At 44.0% G+C, this 25,993-nt stretch overlaps 1 protein-coding gene across 3 annotated transcripts in view; it reads left to right on the plus strand.

Annotated features, from left to right (window-relative positions):
• Positions 1 to 25,993, plus strand: part of LOC133975526 (PALM2-AKAP2 fusion protein) — a 68,512-nt gene that overhangs the window by 34,366 nt on the left and 8,153 nt on the right. For all 3 annotated transcript variants that reach the window (XM_062413495.1, XM_062413496.1, XM_062413497.1), the window contains exons 8-10: positions 732 to 1,553; positions 7,602 to 7,687; positions 25,734 to 25,943. In XM_062413495.1, coding sequence (XP_062269479.1) covers positions 732 to 1,553; positions 7,602 to 7,687; positions 25,734 to 25,943 — 1,118 coding nt within the window. The remainder of the gene's footprint in view (positions 1 to 731; positions 1,554 to 7,601; positions 7,688 to 25,733; positions 25,944 to 25,993) is intronic.

Below are 25,993 nucleotides of genomic sequence, written 5' to 3' on the forward strand. Positions count from 1 at the left end.
CGGTATTTTGATACAACCGTAGTTATGTGTTTAAGTCGGTTTAATATTAGTGATAGTTTTACTCTAGATATTTGTATTATTATTGTATTCATTCTTAGTGTCTGTAATACTTTATATTAGTATTTGTTGACAGACAACATGGCTCGTGTTTCAGTTCATCATCTTTCTTTGTATTTGACGCTGCTGACCTTGCACTGGGGGGGAATAGCCCTACAAAATAAAAGCTCAGCTTTTTGGGGGGGGCAGCATGAGTCAGACAGATTTCACATCACAGACAAGTGTGAGAACAAAGAGCTTGAGGTCAACAGACAAACATGGGGAAACCACACATTATCGAAATAACATGTTTAGTAATATTAAGTGATTTTATGTAGAGAATATTAAGTGACATACTGTTGAAGCACCAGATGGGAGACCTGAAGTAGCCTCAGCACTTTAGTGAGTTTAGATATAGATGGAGTTTGTTTTCTAATCCACTCACCTGCATCTGTTTTTCTAAAAGTAACAGCGCTAACTTGACTTTACATCACTTTGAATAAGAAACTCATAAATGGCAGTTTATCAACGTCCTCACGCTTCACCTCCTCCACCTTTTCCTCCAAACACCCCCAACCCCCTCCACTGAACCCCCTCCCCATCCCTTCACCCTTCCTTCCAATCCTTCTCCCCTCTTCATCCCACCCCTCCCCGTCTTTCCCCCCTTTCAACCCCCCCCCTTCCCTTTCTAACAGCAATGTTCGCCATGGAGATCAACGTGCAGCACGACCCCCACACCGGCGAGCAGCGCATCCTGTCGGCGAACCGCGTGAACCCGGTGGACGCGGCGGCGCGTGGCGTCAAAATCTTCGACGATGGCAGGAAAGTGGTCTACGAGGTCACCGCCTCTGGGGGCGTGTCCACCACCAGTGTGGAGAATGGTTGGAGCTCCTCGCAGGTCGACCAGCTGATCCAGCGAGCTGCCAGGCCCGCGGCTGGAGGAGATGGCGGGAGAGGTCAGGTGAGGGTGACCCCGGCTGTCCCACAGGCCTACATTTCCCCGGCAGATATGGAGGATCTGTCTCCGCCCTCCTGCGCCCCGCCATCGGTCCCTTCTAGCCCACCAGCCCAGGTCACCCTCCAAAGGGAGACCCGGCTGGGCATGATCCCCCCCACCGCTCCTGTCACGACCCAGCCGGCCTCCTCGGCCCACCCGGGCAACGGGCTCTCCAGCCAGCCTCAGGCCACCACGGAGCACCCAATCACCATGGTGTTCCTCGGCTACCAGGACGTTGAGGACACGAGCGAGAGCAGGCGGCTGCTCGGCTTCGACGGCGCGGTGAAGGCCGAGGTGGTCCTGATCGACGAAGACGACGAGAAGTCTCTGAGGGAGAAGACGGTCACCGACATGTCCATCATCGACGGCACGGCGGCCGACCTGGTGTCGGGGCGGCCGGCCACGTCCGAGGCCGTCAGCACGGAACTGTCCTCTGACGGCCGTGATCCTGACAGCGCCTCCTCGCCACCCGCCAATGACGCCAACACGGCCCCCCCACCCGGCCTCACCCCCGCCACAGGTACAGACAAGAGGAAACGCTGCCAGTGCTGCATCCTCATGTGACTGAATCTTCTCCCTCTTCCACCCTTTTATTATTACCCACAACACCCCTCTCTTCTCCTCTGTCTCTGGATGGTTACTAACAGACGCCCTGCCTTCCTCCTCCTCCTCCTCCTCTTCCTCGGGACTCTGATCGGCTGGCACGCACATGCACACACATGCACGCTCTTGTCTGACCTTTGACTTTTTACTCAGTCACACTATCACCTCTACATCTCTCCTCAACACAGTACGTTCCACAAATTCAAATCCACATCACGATGCAGGAACTGAGCTGTTTGCCATGCTGCTTTATTTATGGTGAAATCCAACAGACAGATGGAGTCAAAATAATGTTTCTACACACACAGCTAAAACCCAGGTTCTCTGAACCTCCTCTCGGGGGGGCAGTGGGACCATGCTGTCTAACCACCGTGCGCTTGGCTTCGAGGGAAATCAACCAGACCCCTGCTTTGAGAAAGCCGGTTTATAAAACATTCAATAAGACACAGTCTCAGTTATTTTTTTAATTTGTCTACTCAGACACACACCACACCTACAAACGACCCACACACCCCTTCCTCGTACACCCTGTCTGACCAGGGCAGAGAGGAGGGTACTCGTTGCCTTGGTTTCTTTATGTGCCTCTTCATTCTTTCACATCGACAGTCCTAACAAAAGTTAGAGATAGATTCAATTAGACTATTATTTCAGTTTGCTGTTGCTATTTTAATTTTTTTTTAACCTTAAGTGGCCATTGAATTGTTGAAACGCCCGCTTCCGTGGGGGAAAGGAGTTTTTTTGACACTGTAGTTTGTAGTAACACGACTCTCGCCCACTTTCCCCCATCTCTCTCTCTCTCTCTCCCTCTTTCTCTCACTCGGAACTCCTGCGCTAACTCCAGCTATTCCACTGCTGAGGTCACTTCCTCCTATTCTCGCACTTCCTAACTCAGCAGCCAATGAGAAGCCGTGGAGCCCCGTTTGGCAGCCTGTAGGTTCGACGGCGCCACATTTTTTCTTTCCTAGTTTGTTCAAAGGCTCGAGAGCAAAGGAAGCTTCACGGCAGCTTAATGAGTTCACTCTGGCAGTGAAGGGAGCACACACACAGACACACACACACACACACACACACACACACACACATTTCCAGCTATGGAAAAAACATGGGTTACCACCACTTACAGCCCGGGCACAAAGACGTGAATAATGAATATGAACAGGCACTACTGAATTACAACTACGAGCTTTTTAGACGAAGATTATGTGCAAATTCATGTCGACCTTTTTATCCATTAAACTCAGAGGGCCCCCTCCGATCCATTATGCTCTTTAGAATTCAAAGAGAGTAAAACAACACTGCCAGCTCGAACTGCAGTCGCCTGCCAGACCCCCGTTTACAAGGGTGCTACAAATAATGAGGTGTGGGTGTCATTATAACATCATATATACACGGTGTTACACTGTAGGTCACTTTCTAGGCTGGCTTTCAGAATGAAAAGCTCTCAAAAGCAGCGATCAGGCTCATTCTGTGGAGTGATAATGGATGTTTAGGAGTTTGGCTTAATTTCCTGTGTCCTGTATGTTACATTCAACGCTACAGTGAGCCACCGGTGGTTGTAGCGAGATCAATAAAGTTACACAACTCAGACATGCGGTCGAAGACGACACTCGCACGTTTACAAAACAGGTCAGTGAGGCTCTTTAGATACAATAGTGGGATTTAAGGGATGTTTTGTGGCTCAAGTTTGTATCCAGTTGACGTGATCTAAATTTTTTCTTGGGTGTGAATGTGATTAATTCACATCATGACATGAATAAAGCTTCACAAACCTGATGTGATGGCCATTGACTGACCTGAACAGCCACAAAAACCTTTATTTTCAGAGTGCAGTGCCTTTTCTTTCCTTTTGTTTTTACTGGACCTGAACCATCGACTTAAAAAACAACCTTTAGTGCAACAGCTCCACTGTGGAATAGTTGTAAAAAGAATGAAGGATAGAAACAATAATCCTTGGCGTTAAGTAGTGTTTCCAGCATTGAAAGGTTCTTTCCACACACGGCTCCGTGCACAGCTCACACAATCTCACCTCCGATCTTTGCTGACACTGCAGAACATGCAAGCTTTAGTTTGACTGGCCCCTGCTGCTGTACCGGGGGCCTGTCACTTCCTGTGTAGATAAAGAATGTAAATACTATATATTCTATTTAGCAATGATTTTATTTTCCACATATATAGAGAGATCTAGAAATAGTTCTGATTGTTTCGGGTATCGAACGTTGTTCCGATGTCCTGCTACGCCATATATGACGAGTGTATGATAGATTCATGCATTTTCATTCTCTTAACTTCACCGCTTTGCTGTGTGTAGTATCACGATTAACCCCACCCCCCTCTCTGCTGACCATGCATCCGAGGATCTAGAAACTTTGTTCAGAGACATTTTTCCTAATTAACCATGCAGAGGGATTTGTACGGGAGCCCATGACAAGGTTCTTTTTAGACGTGTGTGGATGTTTTCCTATATATGGCGTATCCTGCAGCAGCCATTTGTGTCCATTCAATTGGGTCACATGTTAAATTCCACTTGACGTGTGATGGGTACATTTTTGTCAATCAAAGACACATGTTGAGGTACGTTAAAACATAAAAATACTGGAATTTATTAAATAACAATTCCAGATATGGAAAATGCAAAGTCACTCTGCCCTTTTTTAAATAGCCCTGTGTTCTCTTGGTTCGATTTTACACATCTGAAAATAAACAGACTTGGGGACAATCACTGATATTATCCTGTTCAGTGACCCTGATTCTCTGGAACAAATTTGAAATGCATGATTGTTTGACTATGCAGAGAAGTGTGTTCTGGGAAGTGTAGTGTTAGTTTCCACACACACAAACACGTGATGTGCAATGAACGAAGAAGCACTTACTGTAAGAAAAAAATGCAGCCACAATCTCAAGAGAAGGAGGAAGGTTTACCCACCTAGTTTGCCTGTGTGTGCGTGTGTGTGTGTGTGTGTGTGTGTGTGCGTGTGTGTGTGTTGTGTTTTAATGCAAGGAGCTGTAGGTGAACAACAGGCTTGCTGAGTTTACCAGCCTCACTGCCACGCCTGCAGTGCTCCTCTGACCCTCTCTGTGTCTGCCTGCCCTCACGGTTGTATGGACTGTTAAAATGAAAAAAAACAACAAAAGGAGCCATTTTCTATTGTTCACACTTCTTTCTCTCCTCCTCCTCTTCTTTCTATGGTTATGACAACTCACTCAGTCTCTCTCTCTTTCTCTCTCTCTCCTCCTCCTCCTCCTCTCTGATGTCTGTATCTTCTTCTTTGGTCAATAAAGCTGAGTTTCTCCAGTGCCCTCCTGCCGTCTCTCGCTTGTTGTTCTTTCCATCTGTCTCTAACGTTCACTTCTTCATCGGCTGCTGACAAACAGATCACAAGCTGTCCTTACTGCATCCCTACCTGTTATACTACTGCAACTAACACACAAACACACACAGACACACAATGAACTGTAGTGTCTTCTACATGCATAAACTAAACAAGTTCTAAGGATGTTGATGATTGATGATTTTATAGAGGAAGGTTTTTATTTGCCTGCAGCGAGCTCTGCACCACATCGTCACTTAATCAATTTGAAGCCCATAAAACTTAAAGTCACTTTGAATGTGAAGAAGAGGGCCGCTGTGTTTTTTGCAAAGTTGCAACACAAACACACAAAAAGCACAAATCAAAGTACAGTCATAATGTTTTCTATCGTCCAGCACATTTTGTTCTGTTTTCACTTGATAAAATAAAACAGACTTTTTTTTATCACAAAAACAAACTCGAGCAAAACTAAAACCACAGTGAGTTAAAACTTCTGAGATACACAATAGCTGCTTTGATTCAGCAACTGCTTCCTCTGTGTGAGTAATTTAATATGTGGACAGTATTGGTGTCATAATATTTACTCACAAGCACATAATGAAATACAAGCTTGATCAACCGCTACATGAAATATTAATGAAGTCCAGAAACTTGGCCAGAAGACACAAAGGAATATGCTGAGTAACCATCTTTGATTTCCATTGTGGAAATCCATTTGAATTCAATTCACAATATAATAAAACACAGCTGTGCAGAGGAAGGAAATGTTGAATGTTACTGCAACATTCCTGAGGGACTCATGATTGTGTTATTTAATGAATTTACACAATGCAATAAATAAGTATTTCATTAGGGGGATGGGAGAAGGGGGAGAAAGGAATGTGGATGTTGTTGATGGAACGAAAGAGAAAACATTTTAGATTTAAAAAAGTAGATCTACAGAATCTAGACACCCCCGTTCTGGATTTGCAGGAGCCCTGAGGCGCCCCCTTGGTGCTAATAGTAGGTACTGCAAGAAATCCTGCTGTCTAACTTGACTTTACTGATACCAGGGATCACGTCACACGTCACATCTACCACACTGAGGCACTAGATCCTTTAACCATGTATCACACTCCATCAGATTTAAAAACAATCTGCATTGCACATGGATTTATTCACTGACACCACAGGAAAAGGGCACAAACTATGTGTACATGCAGCACAGCACATCAGTACATAGCAGTTGTACGACATCATCTCTCTTTTAATAGAACTATCTTTGATGACACACCTGGTGTTATTGTTAATCTCTGCAGGGCGGCCACACCAACATGACACACATTTCCCCAGACGACCTAATAGAAGGTGATAAATGAATATATCAGAGATGTCAGGACTTCTGAGAACACAAACACACACACTCAGTCACTTCCAGCTCACAGGATGGTTGGGTTTCCCATGATAACAACCACTAATTGAATAATGTTTATCATCAGATAATAAAAGGCTGCATGGTGCGTTCCTTGTGTCTTTAACAGAAGCCATACACACATGCATGTGCACACAACAAGGCCGTAACAAGTATAAACATATTTCACTATGTCTGAGATCATGGCCTGATAAGGTTTCATGTGACAACAAGAGGACATAAATACTAATACAAATATAAAGATATGTTTTTTATTTAATTACAGGATAAATTGATAACTTTTTGAGGTATTAAATTAAATTAAGTAAATCAGCAAAATTATTATTGGATGCACAATGATCCTACATGTGGACATTTACAGTTCAACAAGATATCAAGTATCACATATATTGCTGATGCTACTAGCGCTGTTGCTACTATACCAGCCACTAATACAACTACTAATATCAAATTTATAATACTGTCACTAGTACTTAGTTATAGTATTTGTGCTCCCCATACTGTGACTGATACAGTAGCAGCATAGAGGGGGTTATGGTAATGATAGCAATTATAATAATGATGTCATTATGGCACGAGTAGTAGCAGTAGCAGTAGGTATCTTAGTTAATGTACTACTATCATTGGTTGTATGCTAGTCAAAGCAGGAGTAGCTGCAGTATAAACCCGTCCTGACAGATTCATGTCAGTGTTTTCTGCTCCGGCTGCAGCGTTGTGTCTTCAGCTGCAGTGAGTGTGGGTGTCCGGAGGTTCAGGATGAAATCAGATGAACTTGACTCATCAAGGTGGAACTGGGTCAGTGAATCAGCAAAGGATGAGACTTTAAATATACAAGGAAGAGGCTGCAATGAAGTGAAGACTCTTCTTTGGTTTGGAAATATTAACTGAGTTAGAGAATATGAGATTTTCAGATTCAGAATCCACCACAGAGACGTACGTGCAGGTTGTGTTAATATGGATGAAACGCCTAATCTATGTGTCCTGGTCATATTTAGGATACAGGTCACATGGATGTTTGCATCAACTTTAAACAGTGTCAGATTTGCCCATGGGTTTTCATGTTTTTTCCTTTTTCAAAATCTCATTTCAAATCCAGGTCCGAACATGATCTTTCCCTGACAAAGACCGTGAATTAATGTGTTCACGATATTGTGCTGGATCATGCACAGTTATTATGTGAGGTGATGCTGATTAACAAAGATGACAATGGTAAACAAATTAAATAAAAAATTCTGTTTTATCACAGGCTACATCAAAACGCCCGAGGTTGCCTTGACAACAACGAACGGCTATCAAGCTCCCATGCCGATCAAACATCCTCACACTGCCCTGGTGAGTACACAGTGTGTGTCTGTGTGGTTGAATGTATGACTGCACGGATGTTTATGGACAATGAAACAGTGTCATTGATCACATGATGTGCCGAGACCGGACTTCAGAGGAGTCAGGGATGACACCGCGGCTCCCTCTGCCTTGAAACCTTTTATGATGCAGTTATAAGAGGCTGGTCACCCTGTTACTGGGATTACAGGCTTTCAAACAGTAACACCCATTATCTGGATTTTAGGGCTATTACTCCTTGAAAATAGTGCGTGTGTGTGTGTGTGTGTGTGTGTGTTTGTGTGTGTGTGTCTTGGAAAAAAGTAGTGTTCCGGAAGAAATGTGAAATCACGAGGAGACCCAGATAACAGCAGTGCTGAGAGCATGTGGACACTTTGGATGTTCCTCTACTGGATAAATCTTTGTGTCTGTGATCTTTGTGCTCATGCATCAGCTGAGTACAGAACATTCAGGCTGATAAGTTGAAACACTTCAGCTGGGTCAGGGAATTGTAGGCAGAGACGAGTTCCTTAAAACACTGAACATCACATATTGAGAATCTTCAAGGTGCAAACGTCCGAGGTTTTTTTAGCAGTAGTCTTAGCTTTCACTCTCTGGAGTTTGCAGTCACGCTGGGACGGTCGAATCAGGTAAATAATTGAATATATGGGTTTTCTATGAGGGGCCAGTCGGGGATCAGTATCTTGCCCAAGGTCACTTCGGCATGCATATGGGGAAGAGCCTTCACAGCAGCCTCTGATGTGATTGTGGGTCCGATCATAGCCTGTATTTAAAGTTGAACAACATGACGGCTCCCAAATGTGAAGCCAAAGTGTCTCTATGGCCCCCTAGTGGCTGGCTGCATGATGTTGTGTACTTGGTTTAAATGATGCAGTTTCGAGGTTGAATTTGAATATCGTGGCATCGGGAAACTTGGACCACACCACAGGAGCAGTATGGAGGCATGTTATGTTTTTTTTCTGGTGTTGTTTTTACTTTTTAAGAACCATTTACTTCCATTGTAATGGGTTTGGCTGCAATACTGTTTACCCCTGAAACTCCAGAAGTGTGTTGTGGAATGAACACTTCCACCACCACCTCTATCTGCAAAGTGGTGAGAGGATAATGAGGGAATTTTAAATTTTCCGGGTGAACTATCCCTTTAAGCAAACATCTCCCATCTGGCAACATCTGTCCAGACTAGAGGTCACATTTGAAAACCCAGGGCTCACTTACTTCCTCTCACCACCTCTGGTCCTACCTGTTCTGGAGTTTTCTGACTTTTGTTTGGGTGAAAATGCCACCAGAGCACATTTGAGTGAAAGAGAGGGAGAGAGGGAGAGGTGGAAGACAGACAGAAACACAGACAGAGAGACAGACAGATAGACAGACAGACAGAGAGACAGACAGGAGGTGGGGGTTCAGGGGCTGCACGGTGGAGGGTTGCAGTCAGACAGTCTCGCAGTCCGATGAATGAATGAATGAAACTGAAGGCAGTGAAACCTGATCCGCACGGGTCGGCCTCATTGTGCTCGGCTCGCGCGGCTCTGATTCTCTCTGGAACGGGACAGAACAGACAGAACAGACTCCCGGGAGCTCGCGAGCCCTGCATTATTCAGCGCGCGTGCCTACCGAAAAGAGAGAGAGGGAGGGAGGGATAGAGAGAGGGAAGGATAGAGAGAGGGAGGGAGGAGAGAGAAAGAGAGGGAGGAGAGAGAGAAGAGGAGTGAGGTTGGAAAAGCTGGCGCGTAAAGACTCAATGTCACCCCGGTCCCAGGCTGCGGTCACCGGCACCACCTCGCCGCTAGCATCCGCTCCTACGGCTCCACAGTGCGGGTGTTTTGTGTGAACGTTTCCCGCGGAGCAGCCTCCATCTGCGGCCACGTTGAAGGAGAAGAAGAAGGAGGAGGAGGAGAAGAAGTAGCGGTCAGTAGGTCGGCTACGCCTCCGCCGTTAGAAACTACTCCCCGGGTTATTATCCGGTAATTAGTCGGTGTTAAGGAGCTCCGGGGGATAAGCTGCACCTTTCCTCTGACAGGTAAAGTGAATTAAAACAATAGCATTACTTGTTTAAATCGATTTGAATGAAGTTAGCAAAGGGGAGTAAACTCATCCAATGGGCTGTTTGGATGTGGAGGGTGTGTGGGTGTGTGTGGGTGTGTGTCCGTTTTGTGTGTGGCTTTATGTGTGTTATGGGGCCTGTGTCTAATACCTGCAATCTCACTGTTTGTCTGTCAAAGTGTTGGACACAGGATACTCTCTGTTCTCTGTCTCCAAAGGAGGTCAGGGGACCAGGCTATCTGCTGCAGTGTAACCTCATTGTGCTGCTCCTGCTCCTCCTCCCCCCCCCCCCCCTCCTCCTCCTCCTCCTCTGCATCACTTTAACACAGATATGAGAATGACCTTAACCTGGTTTTCATGACTTGATGTAATATTCCTCCGACAGAGAAATCATTAGGATGACGTATACCTCGGTTTATTATCTTGTCCAAGCGTGTGAGAATATGTGATCACGGTGATTCAATATGATGTTGAACTATTTCAGAAATGGGTCTAAGGGACGGCCAACATGGCCTCAAATGTGAGGCATAAGCTAATTACATCAGCAAATATCGATAATTATCAAGATAAATCTCACAATATTGATCCTTCAAGTTTTGAGATGGATTTTTGCTCCTTTGGTTCAAATCTGAGATATAACAGTAAAGCCACGTATATTTTGTACCTCTTCCCCAAGCTTCTACAATGCATTAACATTTTATTGGTAAACAGTGAACGTTTGTTATTTTCTTATTGATTGAAATGATAAATTGTATTGCCATATAGACTGTTTAATCGCCCTAGTATTTCTTATACAGCTTGCAAACTCTTAATTCAACTTCAATCCAGTGTGAAGTACCTAAGGATTTCACCTCAGCCCCAACTCCAGCTAAAAAGCACTTCTTTTTATTTTTACCTCTATATAAACACTTTTTTAAAAAGCCAAGCCATCAAACCGGGTGTTGGTTTTTATTTTTGTTTGCTCAAGACTTCTCTATTCTTTGCCTGCGGCTGTTGCCAAGCAACTTGAAGTTTTGAGTTTAGCAGTGTTCATATTCCACCGGGGACGAAACGTCCTCCTGCTGCATACGAATGACTTTTAATCATCCTCTCGGCACCGGAGATTAAATCAGGTTTTTCAGCTCAGTACATCACGACCACTTATCCCACAAACACCGATTTATACAGATATAATACAGTGAAATACCCCTATTAAAGGCAGTGTTTATTATTGAAACTTAATCTTGCAATACCAACGTTTAATTTCAGTGCAGCTGATCTTTACAATACAGAAGGAGTGATGAGTTTCTCTCTCCTGTTTTGCATCCAGTGCACAGTCTGCCACTTGGAAACAAACTATACCCGGCAGATAGAATCCGCTGCTGGGATTCATATCAGATGTGATAGAAGCTGAGTGGTAAACAACGTCACGGAGGCTTAAGTCTGTTTTTATTGCCCGCTCTCCCGCTCGGTTGAGAATAGCTCATCAGCCGTGCTTAGCTGTTTTGTTTGGTCATCATTTGAAATTGCTGGCTGATTCTGGAAATAACCAAACCAAAGCAACAAACTGCCAATTCAGACAGAGTGCTTGCCAATAACTCTGCTGGGCCAGGGCACAGAGAAACAAAAAAGAAACATCACAGCCAGTGCTTTGATTTGATTGGATGGTTAATGACAGGAGGTACCTACATTCTGAATGTCTCATTGAGGCAGTCAGAGCACCTAAAGGTTTCTGTGTGTAAGGTACTTTGTGTGTGTTTGCGAATTGTGTGAGAACATCGTCAGGTCCAACAAAGTTATCAATGATGTCTTCTTCCTCCAAACCACTCCCTCTTCCGAGAAAGCACACGCACACACATTCGTAACAGCAGCATGGCTGATGATGCCATCGTGTCTGAGCTGAGCCGACCGAGCAGAGGAGGTGGAAATGGGAATGAGGTACTGAAGGAGAGGCCAGATAAGAGCGATCGACACGATGACAGGAGACAATGGGCCCGAGGAAAGACAAATGGAGGTGCAGGTGCGAGTGTTTTGGGGCGTAGCTTGAACAATCGATGTAAAGGCGAGTGGAGGGAAACACGGGGGGGAGTGAGGAGGATGCTTGTAGGAAGTCTGTTCAGCCTCACTGGGCTCAAAGTGTTGTTGACATTAACTGGCCGACGGCCTTTCAGTGGCCGATCTGTTGATTTTCCTTCACCGGCTCATTTCCAGGAAGAGACTTATACCCCGCCTTCTGTTTTTGGACGTATTCCAGACGTTACAAGTGGCTCAAACAGATGACCGAAAAGTTACGTGTAAACTACTGTTTTAGAAAACAGTAGTTGGCAAGCTATCAAACAATAGAAGGAAATTGTCTTTGTGTCAGGCTAAAGAAAAACAGATTTGAAAACTGACCTATCTACGCTGCTGGCTAATGATTGGACCAACCACATGCTGGTTTACAGCAAGATGTGGTCAATACTCCATCCACATGTTTGACGACACCTTGACACCATGAGAGAGGAAGATTCATATCTGTAAACATTAAACTCAGATATGTAAAGAGAAAAGTAAATGCCTCTTTCTCGAGAAGTACATTATCACAATGTCAACCATTGGCATATTTTTCTGTTATTGGAAACTCTCTTCTCTGCTCTGCCCTCTAGTGGGACTCGTGGAAGTACGTGAGCAGGACGAACTGATTTGATTGGAGCAGTTTCCTCCTTTTAGCCACGTCAACTAAAGAATAGTCTCATCCATGCCAAACTTCGTATGCAGTGCCACAGGGAGATGACCTCCTCATCTTGATCCTGCCTTCAAAGCTCCGATTGGCTCAGTTGTTTCCGCAGGGGGAGGGTGGAAAGCCAAACCAAACTATATGATAAGATCAGAGACAAGCGTGTCGATGCAGAGGTTGGGTTTGGAACAGTTAAGGTCAAGATCAATGTCTTAGCTCAACCTTTGTCTCTGCCCAGCCCATAATGATACAAAGGCAGCAGGGCATTTTATTTCCATATCCTGTTTTGACTCATCAATTTGAAAAAGGACAAAGAAGGCAGAGAAATGTTCAATGAAACATCTGAACAAGGTCAAGGAGTCATCTTTTATGCCACATTCCATTTTTCGATAAGTATTTTATCCTGTTTTGGTATTTGGGCTCCAGCTAGGAAGAGAACTGGAGGGATGCAGGAAATGCAACAAAGCAACGCAGCCATGTGATGGCCACCATTACACAACCTCGGCCAACAGCTATTGTCCAAAACATCCCCCGACTATTGTTGAGCCGCGCAACAGAAGTCATTCATTTAACACAAAGCCAAGCACAAACCACCTACTTGCACAATTACTGTTTACAGCAAACATGCACACAAACTGGACACTCACCCATGCATCTGAACAAACTTTTTTTAAATCTCTAATTAGTACTTCTAGTCTTTTTTCCCACACTACAATTCAAAACAAACTAAAGGCTTTATCTGTAGTTACAGGGAAGTCAGCAGGGAGGTTGACCTCTAATGTCAGGGCCTCATCTCACAACACAGCCCGGTGTTTTGCTGCTGAGAAGCTGCAGAAGTCTCTTTATCACATTCCAGCCGTGGACTGGAATGTCAGCCGGCCATTTGAGCTTTAGGTGTTACAGAATGTACGAGGGGGGGGGGGGGCGCAGGTTGGGGGGGGGCCGTCATTATTGCTGTTTTTTTTTTTCATCTTTAGAGAGCTGTGTGATGTGGGCCCTCAAAGTCAGGATACTTTTAGAAGGTGATGTCATATTTGCCAGCTTCTGCAAGGGTCTATTTTAGTTTTGCAGTGTGCTTGAGGATTTGTCACTATGGGAAATGAGTCAGAAAGACTTTTAGTTCCTACTGCTTCATGGAAAATCTGTCAGTGGTAGATGTGTCTCATGACCTCCACCAAGGAGCTGATGTTTTCACCCCTGTTTATTTGTTTGTTGGTTTTTGTTTCCAAGCAAGATAACACAAAAAAAAACTGGATACATTCCTATGAAACTGGATGGAATGGTGCGGAATGGGTCAATTCTGGTGCCGATCCAGGTTAGGGTTAGAAAGTATTCAGAAAGTATTTTCAGCTTCTCTAACATCGGGAGATAGGGCATTTTTCAGTAATTTCATTGTTTTGTCAGGGAATAATAAATGGATCTATAAACTTAAGGTACATTTGGGAACTGATATTCATGAGTATGTACAATTTTGTACGGCATGATTGAACTTAAGGTATGCAGCTCTATTGAGTGCCATTCTTGTATTTTCTTTAGGATGGGGAAGACAAAGTTTTGCTGGCAAAAGTGTAGATATGAAAAATCCTTTCCATGCTAATCTCCAGTGAGCATCTCTCGTGTGAAAACTCACTTGGCTCAGTATCTGCTGGTGTCATGATGACGGTCATCCAGGGATACTCCTGCAGGCTGCTGATAGACTGATTGGGGATGAAATGTGTGGAATGCACAGAATGTGGCAGACGTGAGTTTGAGGGGTTTTCCTTTAAGGTTAAGTAAGGTGAAGACTTGAATTTTAACTTTTAGTACTTGAAGTGATGGAGGTTCTGAAGCTAAATTAGCTGGAAAAACCAAATGATTCTTATTTGTCTTGCACACAGTTGACGCTTTGCATTTGAGGGTTTTACTGGAAGTGACTCAGCGGAGACAGTGTATTTGTGCAGGACTAACAGCCAGACGAGCACCAAGCTGTGGCATAAATGAGAAATAAACGAGAATGACTGTGATCATCAGGCTCAGTCATGTTTGCAGCTGAAGCCAGTTGTCTTCCTGTGTGCAGCCTCCTTCCTCTGTCTAAATACTGCAGGCTAATGAGCTGGCTTCCGGAAATAGACAGGTGATTAACGCACCGCTCCTCTCAGTGCAAGGCAGAGGAGCAGAGCTAGTTAATGCTATAAGCTACCACTGGGTAGCAGTTCACTCTCGCTGGACGACAGTGTAGATGTGCTCGGACTGATGGTCGGGGAAAGACACCCTTAAAGCCAAAGGTCATTACTAACCTTTTCTTTTTCCAATGCTGCCGGTGAGCTTGGTTTGAGCTTCAGCCATGCAGCATCAAAATGCAAATAGGGGAGCCAGCTACATGATCAGTCGACTCATGCAAGGGAAGAGTGTGCTGGTGATGGACAAGAAGGTTGGAATCAATTTCTGATAATTTCACCACAGTAGCCGTGTTTTAGATATTTGAGTTTGAAATGTTTCAATTGTTTAAGTATAGTTTAAATGGTGATTGATTGTGTTTTACAGAATATTTCCCGCCGCCAAGGATTTGTGTTTCGTCTGCACTTTGTTTGTTTTTTAGCAACATTATGCAAAAAACTACATTTTGTATAGGGGGTTGCAGCATGGCCCATCAAGGCAGAACCCATTAATTACCCGTTTGGTGCAGATCTGGGTCAGGGGGTGTGTCCAAGGATTGTTTTAAAGAACATTGTGAGAAAGCTCCAGATTTTTCATTGATTTGTCAGAGAATTCATGGATTTAGCTGAAAAAGACAGATTTTTCGAATGTGTGCAATTTGGTATTGATAACCAGTCAGTTAACCACCTGTAGCAGCTTGGTGTGTTGTGGTGGGTGTGTCCAGTTTTCTATACATAGCCAGCTGTTATCTAAGTGAGCGTTATGCTGCAGTGTAAGTCACTAATCTAATCTAGTCTCCACTTTGACTCTGTGCATTTGAGGCCACGCTAACTTTGAACTGGTGATTTGATTAACTGTTAAATACCTGTAACATCAAATGTGGAGGCGTAGATAAAACAACACATGATTGGCTGAGGATGGGAAACAGCTAAGGACTAATATACTGTTAATAATAAAGAAGAAGAAGTAAACACAGCATCTATGTTACACTGACTCTTTGCTTGTATCACATGTTATATTCTAGAAAATGGCCACATTATCTTCTCTGACCACACATTGTATTCTGAAACTATTGTGTGGTCTCTGCTGTGAGAACCGCTGAAAACCCCCGATTCATGCTGGGAAAGGATTAGAATTATACGCTCAGTGAATTTTTCTTTGCACACACACACACACACACACACAGAGACACACGCACACACCATTTCATACTTGAAACTCTAAAACTCAGTCATCCGAGTGTCGTCTTCTCCTCCTCTAGTTTCCTCCTTGCACAATCTTTCTTATTATTTCGTATTGTGACATTTCTTTTTCATACTCACATTTTCCTGTTGTGTGATTATTCATTGTGTATTAGCAACAGCTCCTGTTGTAGTTAAAGGTTACAAACGACTGTATTGCAATAGACTTGTTTTTCAGGCCTTTAAGATGAATTAGCCTGTTTTTAAGTGCTTGTTAGTTTTTGTATTGTTGTGATCACTGTGTGTTTATGTGTGTGATCTGATATGAAACAAAGGGAATGATGGTTGACAGCATGTACTGTGCTCTGCTAGATTAACAGCAGGAGAGAGCTGTGCCGTTATATAACCGGGGGGAGGCCGAGGGAAGGAAAGGAAGGAAAGGGAACAGTTCTTAAAAAAAAAAAAAAACGGTTATTGGCAAGAAGTTTAGGGTGTGACATTCTTCTTATTCCTGCTGTAGGTGGAACATTGTAGATAACAAGGCAGAGAGGCTGAAGGAAATAAATTCTCTCCAAATACTTGGATAAAACATATCCCTGATAAGTTATGACAAACGTAGTGAAGCCGTTTTCAGGCATGGACTTCAGAAAATTGGGTCAGGACATTTGTCTGAGTTCTTTTTTCACATAAAGGACGCAGCAGGAGATAGTCCGGGTCAGACACACTCACAACAGCATTTACCAGAACATTCAGGCAACAGGGAACATAAACTCCTCTGATGAAATCCCCACGTCTCATTACCAAAAGCAGAGTTTGTATTTTGTATATGTGAGGTTGTATTCTTACAGTTTTGCATCTATCATCACGTGTAAGATCTCATCTACAACTATTATTCCACATGCACATCTGTGGTCCAGAGAAAAACAAGCATTGCACCTTCTGCATGAACACAATTTAACAGAGGAGTAACGGTGTGTGACTCTTCAGTGTGTGTTCTCGTCTGTGTGTTGTGTCAGTTCGTCCTGCTCTTGTGTTAATCTGTCGCTCAGTCCTGTGGCTGGAGAGTGTGTGTTTACACAAGATGTCACACTCTCTGACTACAGAGCTTTCTGCTCAAGAAGAGCCCTCCATCTGGGAGTGTGCAAGTGTGTGTCTGTGTGTGTGTGTGTACTTGTACTTCCCTCTTTGTAAGGACCAGTTTTGTAGTTTATATTTCCTTTTGGAGGATTTGGGAATGTACCTCCACGGGCTGAGTCTAACTTTACATCAATTGGTTTGTAGATGGGCGTGTATCTTACGATAGCATGTTGTAAATTCGGCTGTTGTATTTTAGTCTATAGGTCCAGACCCTGGTTTGAGGCACCTAGGTTAGTGGGTGTAAAAGCCCCCTGGCAATTGGAGATTGAAGACTCAGATTTAACGTTCAGGTTGGTATTAGGTTTAAGTTAGTGGTAATTGACTGGGAATGCAATTTTGTCAATGATTGTCCTCACAAAGATAGAACTACAAGTGTGTGTGAGTGGAGCATTAGCATTCAGCCTGGTGAGCCTCTCTGAAGCGCCTGTCGGACCCTTTGTTGTCGCTCTGTGATCGGGGGTCTCAGACGGCCGGGCTTGTGTGCGAGCGGTGTCATGAGAAGCTTCTGAAAAAGGACACAAATTGTTGCCATGAGTCCCGACATGCAGAACATTCCTCTGTAAAATCCCGAAGCTCAGAAGGCAACTTAACATGATTTCAGTGTGGTTGTTGTTTTGGGCTCTCTGGCACTGGGTAGGTGAAATCCCCTTTAATTTCACTCTTTTGTGCAGCATTGTGAGGTCACTTTGCATGATTGTTGTTGTTGTGTGTCCGGGGGGTGAAGACAATGTGTGGTCGTTCTTCAGCAGCTGTGGAGATTGCGTTACTGATGCTGAAAGACTTGGCTGCAACTGTTAACACCCCACAAGTCTGTCTCTGTGAACTTTGCAATTCTTTCGTTTTAACTTGGCTGCTCTGGTTGTTCCAAACTTTGTATTTAACCAAATGTTGACCTCCCGGCAGGAATGCTTTGGCGCTCCGGTGTCTTTTTGTGTGTTAGCCGCGCAGGTGGCCTCTAGTTTTCGGTGTATATCCTGTGTCGAGGGCCATTTCCGTGGATACAAGTTAGCGGAGCTTCCTGGCTTCCTGTTTAGATGACCTGTGGGTTCTGATAGGCTTTTATCCAATCAGCCACTTCCCTTTACGCTGCAGCTAAATTTGTTTAAATGTCTTAAAAAGTGATCAATGCGCCATCTTTTATTTTGTTGCCATCCTCCAGCGAGACTTGAGTGTTTCAAAAAGTGGTGTGTGTGAGGCTGAAGAGCTGAGGAGGGCGTGAGCCTCACTGAACGCGCTTTTGTGCAAAAGTTGCACATTGTCCTTTGAGTTTGCCTGAGACCAGAGATTATATCACTTGCGCTGCACAATAGACGACGGACCCTTTACACTTCAACGCAGACTCTTCCTCCCTTTCTCAAATATCCACCAAAATCTGTTTGGTGGGAGAACATGAAACATGCAGGGTTCAGATTTATGCTTCATTTGAAAATGAAACCTCAAGTTGTGCATATTTGATCGGCCTAAATCAAAAATTAAGTGCTGGTTTGTTTTGAATAGAGACCACACTCCTCCTCCTTCTCCTCCTTCTCCCCCTCCTCTTCTTATATGAAAAATGCTTGAAAGGTGAAAGGTTCATAGCTTACTCTTTAATGGAGTAAGACATGATCATGCTGTTTCTTTGTCTGCATGGTGTGTTCCAAAAGTTCCTAAATAAGTACATGTTAAATTACTTTCCTTACCTTTTCTTGTAATAATTTGTGTGTCGTGCAGCTGAACATTAATGTGTCTCTTTCCTGCTGTGGTGTTCAACTGTGTCCTTTGCTGTTTTTTTCCGATCAATCATGATCAATATTCCATGACGTAAGACAGCTGCGGGCGCTGCTCTGTATTGACGCGATGCTGTTGACCCAGTTGCACATATTCACGCAGACACGTGCACATGAATTAACAGTCACACACACTCTTGCTGTCCTTCTTCAGTCCGTGACACTTTCTTCATCGGTCACACTTAAAACTGGACCCTGCCATCGTTAGCTCTTCCCTCTGTAAATCACCAGCGCTGTTATAATGGCACTGGTGACTTTGTGTGTCACAACGCCATCCGGGAGTTGAACTCTCCACTGCAGTAATTGGGTTACTGTCCCAATTTTGTCTGTGACCGAGTTCTCTTGATCATATGGGCTCTGGGTTATTTCTGGCCTGGGAACTCACCAAGATGTTTTAATTTTTTCATTTGAAACGAGGATAATTGAACGAGACAGGGTGCGGCACATCTCCAGCTGATTTATTTTTCTTGTGTTGGTTTATTTTTAGAATCGCAGTGATGTCACCAAAGGCAAATTCATATTTAGAAGCAGTGGGTGGGACAAGCACTGTCTGTTAGCCTGTGACGGGAGGGGCAGCTGATAATGGGCACACATGGTGTTTGCGTGGCTTCCTTTGCAGCCACAAAGTAGGATAACCTCTTTGACCTCTGGACCACCGTGCTCATAACCCTCCGGCTTCCATCAGTACTGAATCTTTCACGCCTGTCTTTTTGTGTGTTTTTTGGTTTGGTTTTCAGCAGGATTGCGTTAAAACAATGAATTTCCACGAAATAGAAAAATAGTTGTGAGAAATGATCGCCCTTCTTGACGTAAATATAGGGCTTAACTGAATTTAAGAGGCCAATTGGTTGGACCTTGGTGGAGGTAAACACTTTACAGAGGGCCGTTCTATATTCATTTGGTTGTCAATAAGACATGAGATGTACAGATGGTTCGGACAGATCACAGCTGGCCCCCTAGATTAAATTTAATCTAGGAATGTTTATTCATTTCTTTGCACGGTTTAAAAATATTCAAGTTCAACAAGTGATATTTCATCCCGGTAGAGAAGAGGCTAGTTTGTTATTAGAGCAGAGATATATATTTCTGTCAGATTCCACTGTAAAACGGCTGAGTCATTTACTTATTCTGCTTTTTAGAAAGATGACAATTTATTGCTCTAATTTCTGAAATGCACTCTGCACGCTGGCCCCGTCCTCCATCATTTAGCAGCTGCTGACACAGTATTGCTAATCGCTCTTGTAAATTCGAGGAAAGTGTTTCCACTTGCTTTGCGTCTTGATGTTCTAGTGTTTGAGCCGAGAAAGTGAACCGTGACTCAGGTCAGCTCTGGTTTCTGCCTGGCCGATCCTATGACCCAACACACAGACACACACACACACACAGACACACACGCGAACCAACACCTGCAGTAAGTTTTAGTGTGAGCCAAGACATAAAAAATGAGGGTTTAGTCAAATATTTGGTTCCTAAGCACATCTGAATGATGCTGTATAAATAAAATTGCCTTGTCCTCCATTAAGTTTGACTGCTTCAAGGTGAACAAGCCCTGAAACAGCACTAACAGCATCATGAGTCCTCTAAAAGCACTATTGATAAAATACTTTGCAGCTTTAGAGGCTTTCATTTAATTTAGTTTTTATTGAAAAAGTGAATACAACCCTCACACAAGGCTGAGGGCCTCCACTGATGATGAGAGATGAAAATGTGACCCTCTCATCGTCTCCTCCTCCTCCTCTTTTGTCAGTCATCATCTCTTCATCATCGCGCCCCCCCCCCCTGCCTCGTACCCTCAGTCTCCTCAGTTTTTGACAGAAGCTGTGGGATAAAGGGAAAATGGGGCGAGAGACATACGTGTAGAGGTGAGAAAGAGAGGGTTTGGTCATACACAGGAAGGGAGGAGTGGGGAGCCACAGGGTGAGGGTGGATGTTATTGGTGTGTGTGTATAGGAGAGCCGGTACAGAAGGGGTCTTTGTGGATGAGGGCATCTGGAGAAATCCACCCACACACACACACACACACACACATGCATACACGCTCAGCCCATGACATCACAGCTAGCAGAGCAGCCAGCAGGAATGTTACTGAGAAAGGAGAGGCTTTGTGGAGGAGAGGAAAGAGACGGGAGGGGAGGAAAAGGAGGAGAAGAAGAGGAGGAAAAGGCTTGGCCAGGGGAAAAGTCCGGCACTCCCACTTTCTGGAACAGGACGGACCGAGGCTCGACTGAAGGGAACAGAGCTGAATGGGATAAAACCCTCTGATAACGAAACACAACTAAAGGAGGCTAGCTGTTCAATATTACAATTTGGATTTACTGATGTCGCTTAAATAGGCTAGCTGTGAGAGCAACAGGTGAGTACCACCCATGTGGTCCATTTTCATTACCTCGTTTTTACGCATTTTGTGGTATTTTTTCTTTTATTAAATAGATTTTATTTGAATGAAAAAATGGGAGAAAGGCTGAAAAATATTCTGTGTGTTTCTTTTGGAAAAACTTCCCCTCATCTGTTGGCCAAGTTGTGACATTTTTATACGTAGGCAGCAACTTGGGAACGGAAAAGGAGGAGGAAGTGTCAGAATACACTAAAGCCTGATCCAAAACCCAGACGTTTTACTGTTTATAGTCATATTTTTGGTTAAGGTTAAGTACTCATGTCAAAGTTTATCAAGAGGTTGCAACATGATGCACTTTACCCTCTTCACACCGATTCCTCTGTCCAGCTGTTGGCCCACCTGCCTTTCTGCTGACACTTCCAGTCAGATAACGCCCTGTGTGTCCATTTAACCACATGTTTAGTTTAGTTTATCAGTTGCAACCATTGTTATTCAGCTTCTACAAACCGTCTCCACTGAAATCTTGAATAAGCGCATGATAGCACCGGGTTGGCCTGGGTTCAGAATCCAGGCTGTTTGGACACGAGAGCACCGGGCTCCAGTTACTACACAGGATCATATTTAGCCAGGAGACAGAGCCAGGGGGAAACGCAGACTGCTCTTGGTTACAACAGGAGCTCAGTGTGTGTGTGTGTGTGTGTGTGTCTGTTCTGTGGACGTATATATCATCAGGCTTTTGTCTTTACGTCTGCCATGTGTCCTGACCGCAGTGAGCGCTCTAGCAGACGACTGTGACGTGATATTAAAAGGCACGGCCGATGAGTCTGTATGTGAAACTGAACGATGGAGGTTATGAGACATAAAGAGAGTGTGTGTCAGGAAGTGTTCGGGTGTATTGTCTTTCGGATGATTGTCTTCAGGCTTATGAACCCCCCCCCGCACGGTCTCAGGCAGGCGGCCAAGTGCATGTGTTCAAAGTGTGTGTGTGTGTGTATTTGTGATTTCGGTGCATCACATTCGGAGAGTAAGTATTTCCAGATGTGATGGACGTGAAGACAGAAAATGAGACAGCAGCAAAGAACTGACTCAGACAGACACACATTTGTACTAATGTAGTTCTGACTTTCCCTTTCCACTATGTTTATTGTCCCCCCCCCCCCCCCCCCCCCAACCCTAACCCTAACCCATGTTGAAGAATGATTCCCCTTTTTCTTTTCAAGTTAAGGATCCGAAAAAGTGAAGTAAAACTACTATTGGGCATTACAAGACCAGGAAGGCATCTAATGTCTCTATATATAATCCTAATCATATTTCTAATCATAAAATCTAATATTTCCTTTCGGATTCGTTTCGGGAACTTAACCCCACCTCTGATTTTATCTTTAAACCCACGGCTCAAACAATAAATGATTAAAAACCCAACACCAAAGCACAAACGCTGGACTGCAGGACTCTCAGGCTCAGGCAAAGTGTCCCTAAGACAAAATAAGGTTCGGTACCCAGCCAAGCAGCAGGTAGGGCAAAGACAAGGTCAAAGAATGCACAACACAAAGTGGAGGAGAAACAAGAGTTAATATCCGAAGCCGTGTAGAAAAGCCGAAATTCACACTGAGGGCGACGACATTTAGATGCAGGTGATTCACAGGTGCACGACAAGGACACTGGCATCTATTTGCATGCATGAGACACACACACACACACACACCCACACACACACATTGTCCTCCATCACAAGTCCGACCTTGAGGACAGACAGCTATGCCTGGAATGTCAGCTCACCTCAATGCAACACACATTCATACACACCTGCGAAACAAATACACACACTTGAAAGAACACACTCGTGCTTGCATGCACTGCTGCACACAGACACTCCATTGTGTTTGTGTGTTTGTGTGTGTGTGTCTGCAGGAGAATAGCATCACATATGAGACATTCCTGTACTCTAGTACTGTTTTCCTGAGGCAGTAACAGGATATCCTCCCCCTCTGCACTGTCCTGCTGCTGGACACACTCACACATTCCAACACTCACACTCATTCAATGTACACAACGGGTCAGATAGATGTGGACAGAGGACCCGTGTGTGTCCTCACTCATTAACATAGGTTGTATCTAGGATGTGAAGCCAATGCACGAGTCCCTGAAAACTATATTCTCTCAAATCACCAGCAGGGGTCAAATCTCCTCGTGAAAATGTAAATTTGACCCCACAAGGATTGCTGTAACTTCAGGGTACTTTGTTCAATCCCCCGAAACTCCATGTGTGTAATAACGGAGCGGCACATGCTGAAATTAAAAGGTGATAATGTGGCTTGTACTTATCTGTATTATTACACAGCCCCACAAAGCCACTAGCATAGATGTAGACATCTGATCAGACGTGCTGAGTATTATTAGTTTAGTCGTCTGTGCTCGTGGCCCTTTTTTCATTTCCTCTCTTGCCTGAACACTGTTTTGGGGTTTTACTCAAACAAACTGCAAACATAGCCTGGAATCCAGCACGTCTGCACTTCAAACAACAACTAGAGAAACTTCTCAGCCGTACACAGATCACATCCCTCACACAAGAATCAACAATGACCCAGCAACAACGTAGAAGTCATGTTTAACTGTAAAATGTCATAGGTTTTAACTTTGCAAAATGAGGAATTTGCATGTGACCGAGCCAGACAGATCAGCAAAATGCCAGAGGCGATATCTTTTCTTTCCCTGTGAAGAAAAAAGGACACATGAGGATAGGAGGAGGAGAGAGCCCTGAAGAAGAGTGGAGGAGAGTGTGGCCTCAGTGTGTGAGAGACAAGAAGGATTTTGTAAAGAGGCAGGGTGTCATAATCCACCATGTGACTTCTCTGACCGCTGTTCCTTCAATGGAACAGTTCACAGAGCGGAGGGAGGAAGGAAGGGAGGAAGGAAAAGATGCACAAAGAGCAGAGAGGGGCTCAGCAGAAGAGGGGATGAGAAAACCAAAGGAGAGAGAGAAGAAAAAGAGGGGTAGATAAATTAACTAAAATCCGCCTTTCGCTTGTGCTTGTTCAAATAACTGTAAACATCATTAAAGACAGTCTGATCTTTTAAGTGTGGGAGGATGTAAAAAGTCAAGACTCCCTCCTTATGTGTGTTTAACTGAACAGGGATCTTATTCACTCAAGTGACCCTCATTAAATCCCCCCCCCCCCAACACACACACACACTTGGCATGTTACAAAGAATGGGGGCCAGCAGCTCCTCATGGAAGTAAACACACCCTCAGAGTGGAGGTGTAATAAGCCCAAGGCAGTAAAAAAGTGAAGCCAATGGAGCGTTTGTGTCATGGGAAGTCAATAAAAGACAAGAGCGTGCACATGAAGCTTCTGGCTAACAATGTGACAGATGTCTCACAAAGAAGACAGGGTCACAGGTTCGATCCCTGCAGGCCAGCGTGTTTCCTTTTGCATGCTTTTTTCTAGATATATCATTATCTGCGTTAATGTTTGCTGATTATGCAAAATAAATATATTTATGTGCTTAATTCTAGTCATGGGACAATTTTTTCTGAGGATTCCAAAGTAGAACAGGTGCTCATAAGGACAGGAAACAGGAAAAGGACAGGAAAGCACTAATGAAGAAAAGTGGCTTCAAAATAAAACAGGAAATGAGACAACTTGATGGATGACAATAGGTCACGAGGATGGTAACACAAGATAATGAGTAGAAAACACTTATCCTCTCTTTCAAGAACCTTACAACAAAATGCAAGGATATGATTGATCGTTTGATTTGTATTACTGTGTCATGCCCATTATGTTCCGAGCCTCGAACAGGCTTACAAGACACCATTATATAGAAAAAGAAAAGAAAGAGATAGCAACATCAACAACAATACGACACTAATACAGACTTTTTCTCCAAGATTTAGAAAGAAGAAAGGAAGGAAGACAAAGAGGCTAATGAACAAAAAAGGTTCAACAAAAGATTCACAAAGAAATAAGTGTTAAACAGGGATTCAAAAGGGTGTAACACACTTTTCAGTAATGATATAATAACCCTATTTAGTGACTGTCATATTCTAAGAGCATCATCACATATAATGGTGTCAAAGTCACGTGTTTGTTTAAACATGAGCAGTGTATTGCAATAACATGATTACATTTAATTCTGAGGCCATTAAGATGGATGTTTTAGTGCAAAACTCTGTCTTGAAGTTGTGCGATTAGTCGTTTGAAAAGGTCATTTGGATTCTGGAAATGGAAGAAACACATTTTGTCTCAAACATGAACATCTTCACAGCTGCACAACCTGAAACCTGAATCTCTTCTAACATTTACATTGCGAGTGACACACAACTGCAGAACACGTCTCTTATCAAAGTAATGAAGATACAAATGTTTTCAAATGTTTTTTAAGTGGTTGAATTTAAATTGAAGAAAGGAAGTAAATGGTTGTTTGTAGTAGTAATAAAGCACCAGCATGTGTATTGCTCCCCCTAGTGGTGGGAACGAGTCAGAACACACTCCTGCTGCAGAAACACTGTGCTACTGCAATGCAGACAAATATGTATGTGTGTGTGTACGTGTGTGCGTGTGTGTGTGTGTGTGTGTTAGAGATGATTAGTCTAGAGAATATCAGATTTTTATATTTTTGTGCTAAAACTGGTTGTTAGTTCTGTCTTGGAGCAAACATTGTATGTGTAGTGTGCAGCCCCTCCGTACTGTATCTCTTAACCCACACGCCCTCTGTCTGTTTGTGTGTTTGTGTGCTGACACAGAAATCGTGGCGGGCAGCCGAGGATGTCAGTGACTCAACGCCGAGAGAGCGAGCCCTGAAGAGCGTCAGTTTCCAGGAATCGGTCAGCGTTATCACCGACAGGCCCGCAAGCATGGAGCTGGAGAGCCAGCAGATGCAACATGGCTGCCTCGGCAGTCCCAACAACCGAGCCCACGGCGAAGAGGAGACTCCTGACAGCAAGGTGGCTCAGGTACGCAGGACCTCAGAATCCCATTCTTAGAAATCAACATCGAAAACTTT

This window comes from Platichthys flesus, chromosome 19 (assembly GCF_949316205.1).
Source record: "Platichthys flesus chromosome 19, fPlaFle2.1, whole genome shotgun sequence".
In the NCBI taxonomy this organism is placed as follows: Eukaryota; Metazoa; Chordata; class Actinopteri; order Pleuronectiformes; family Pleuronectidae; genus Platichthys; species Platichthys flesus.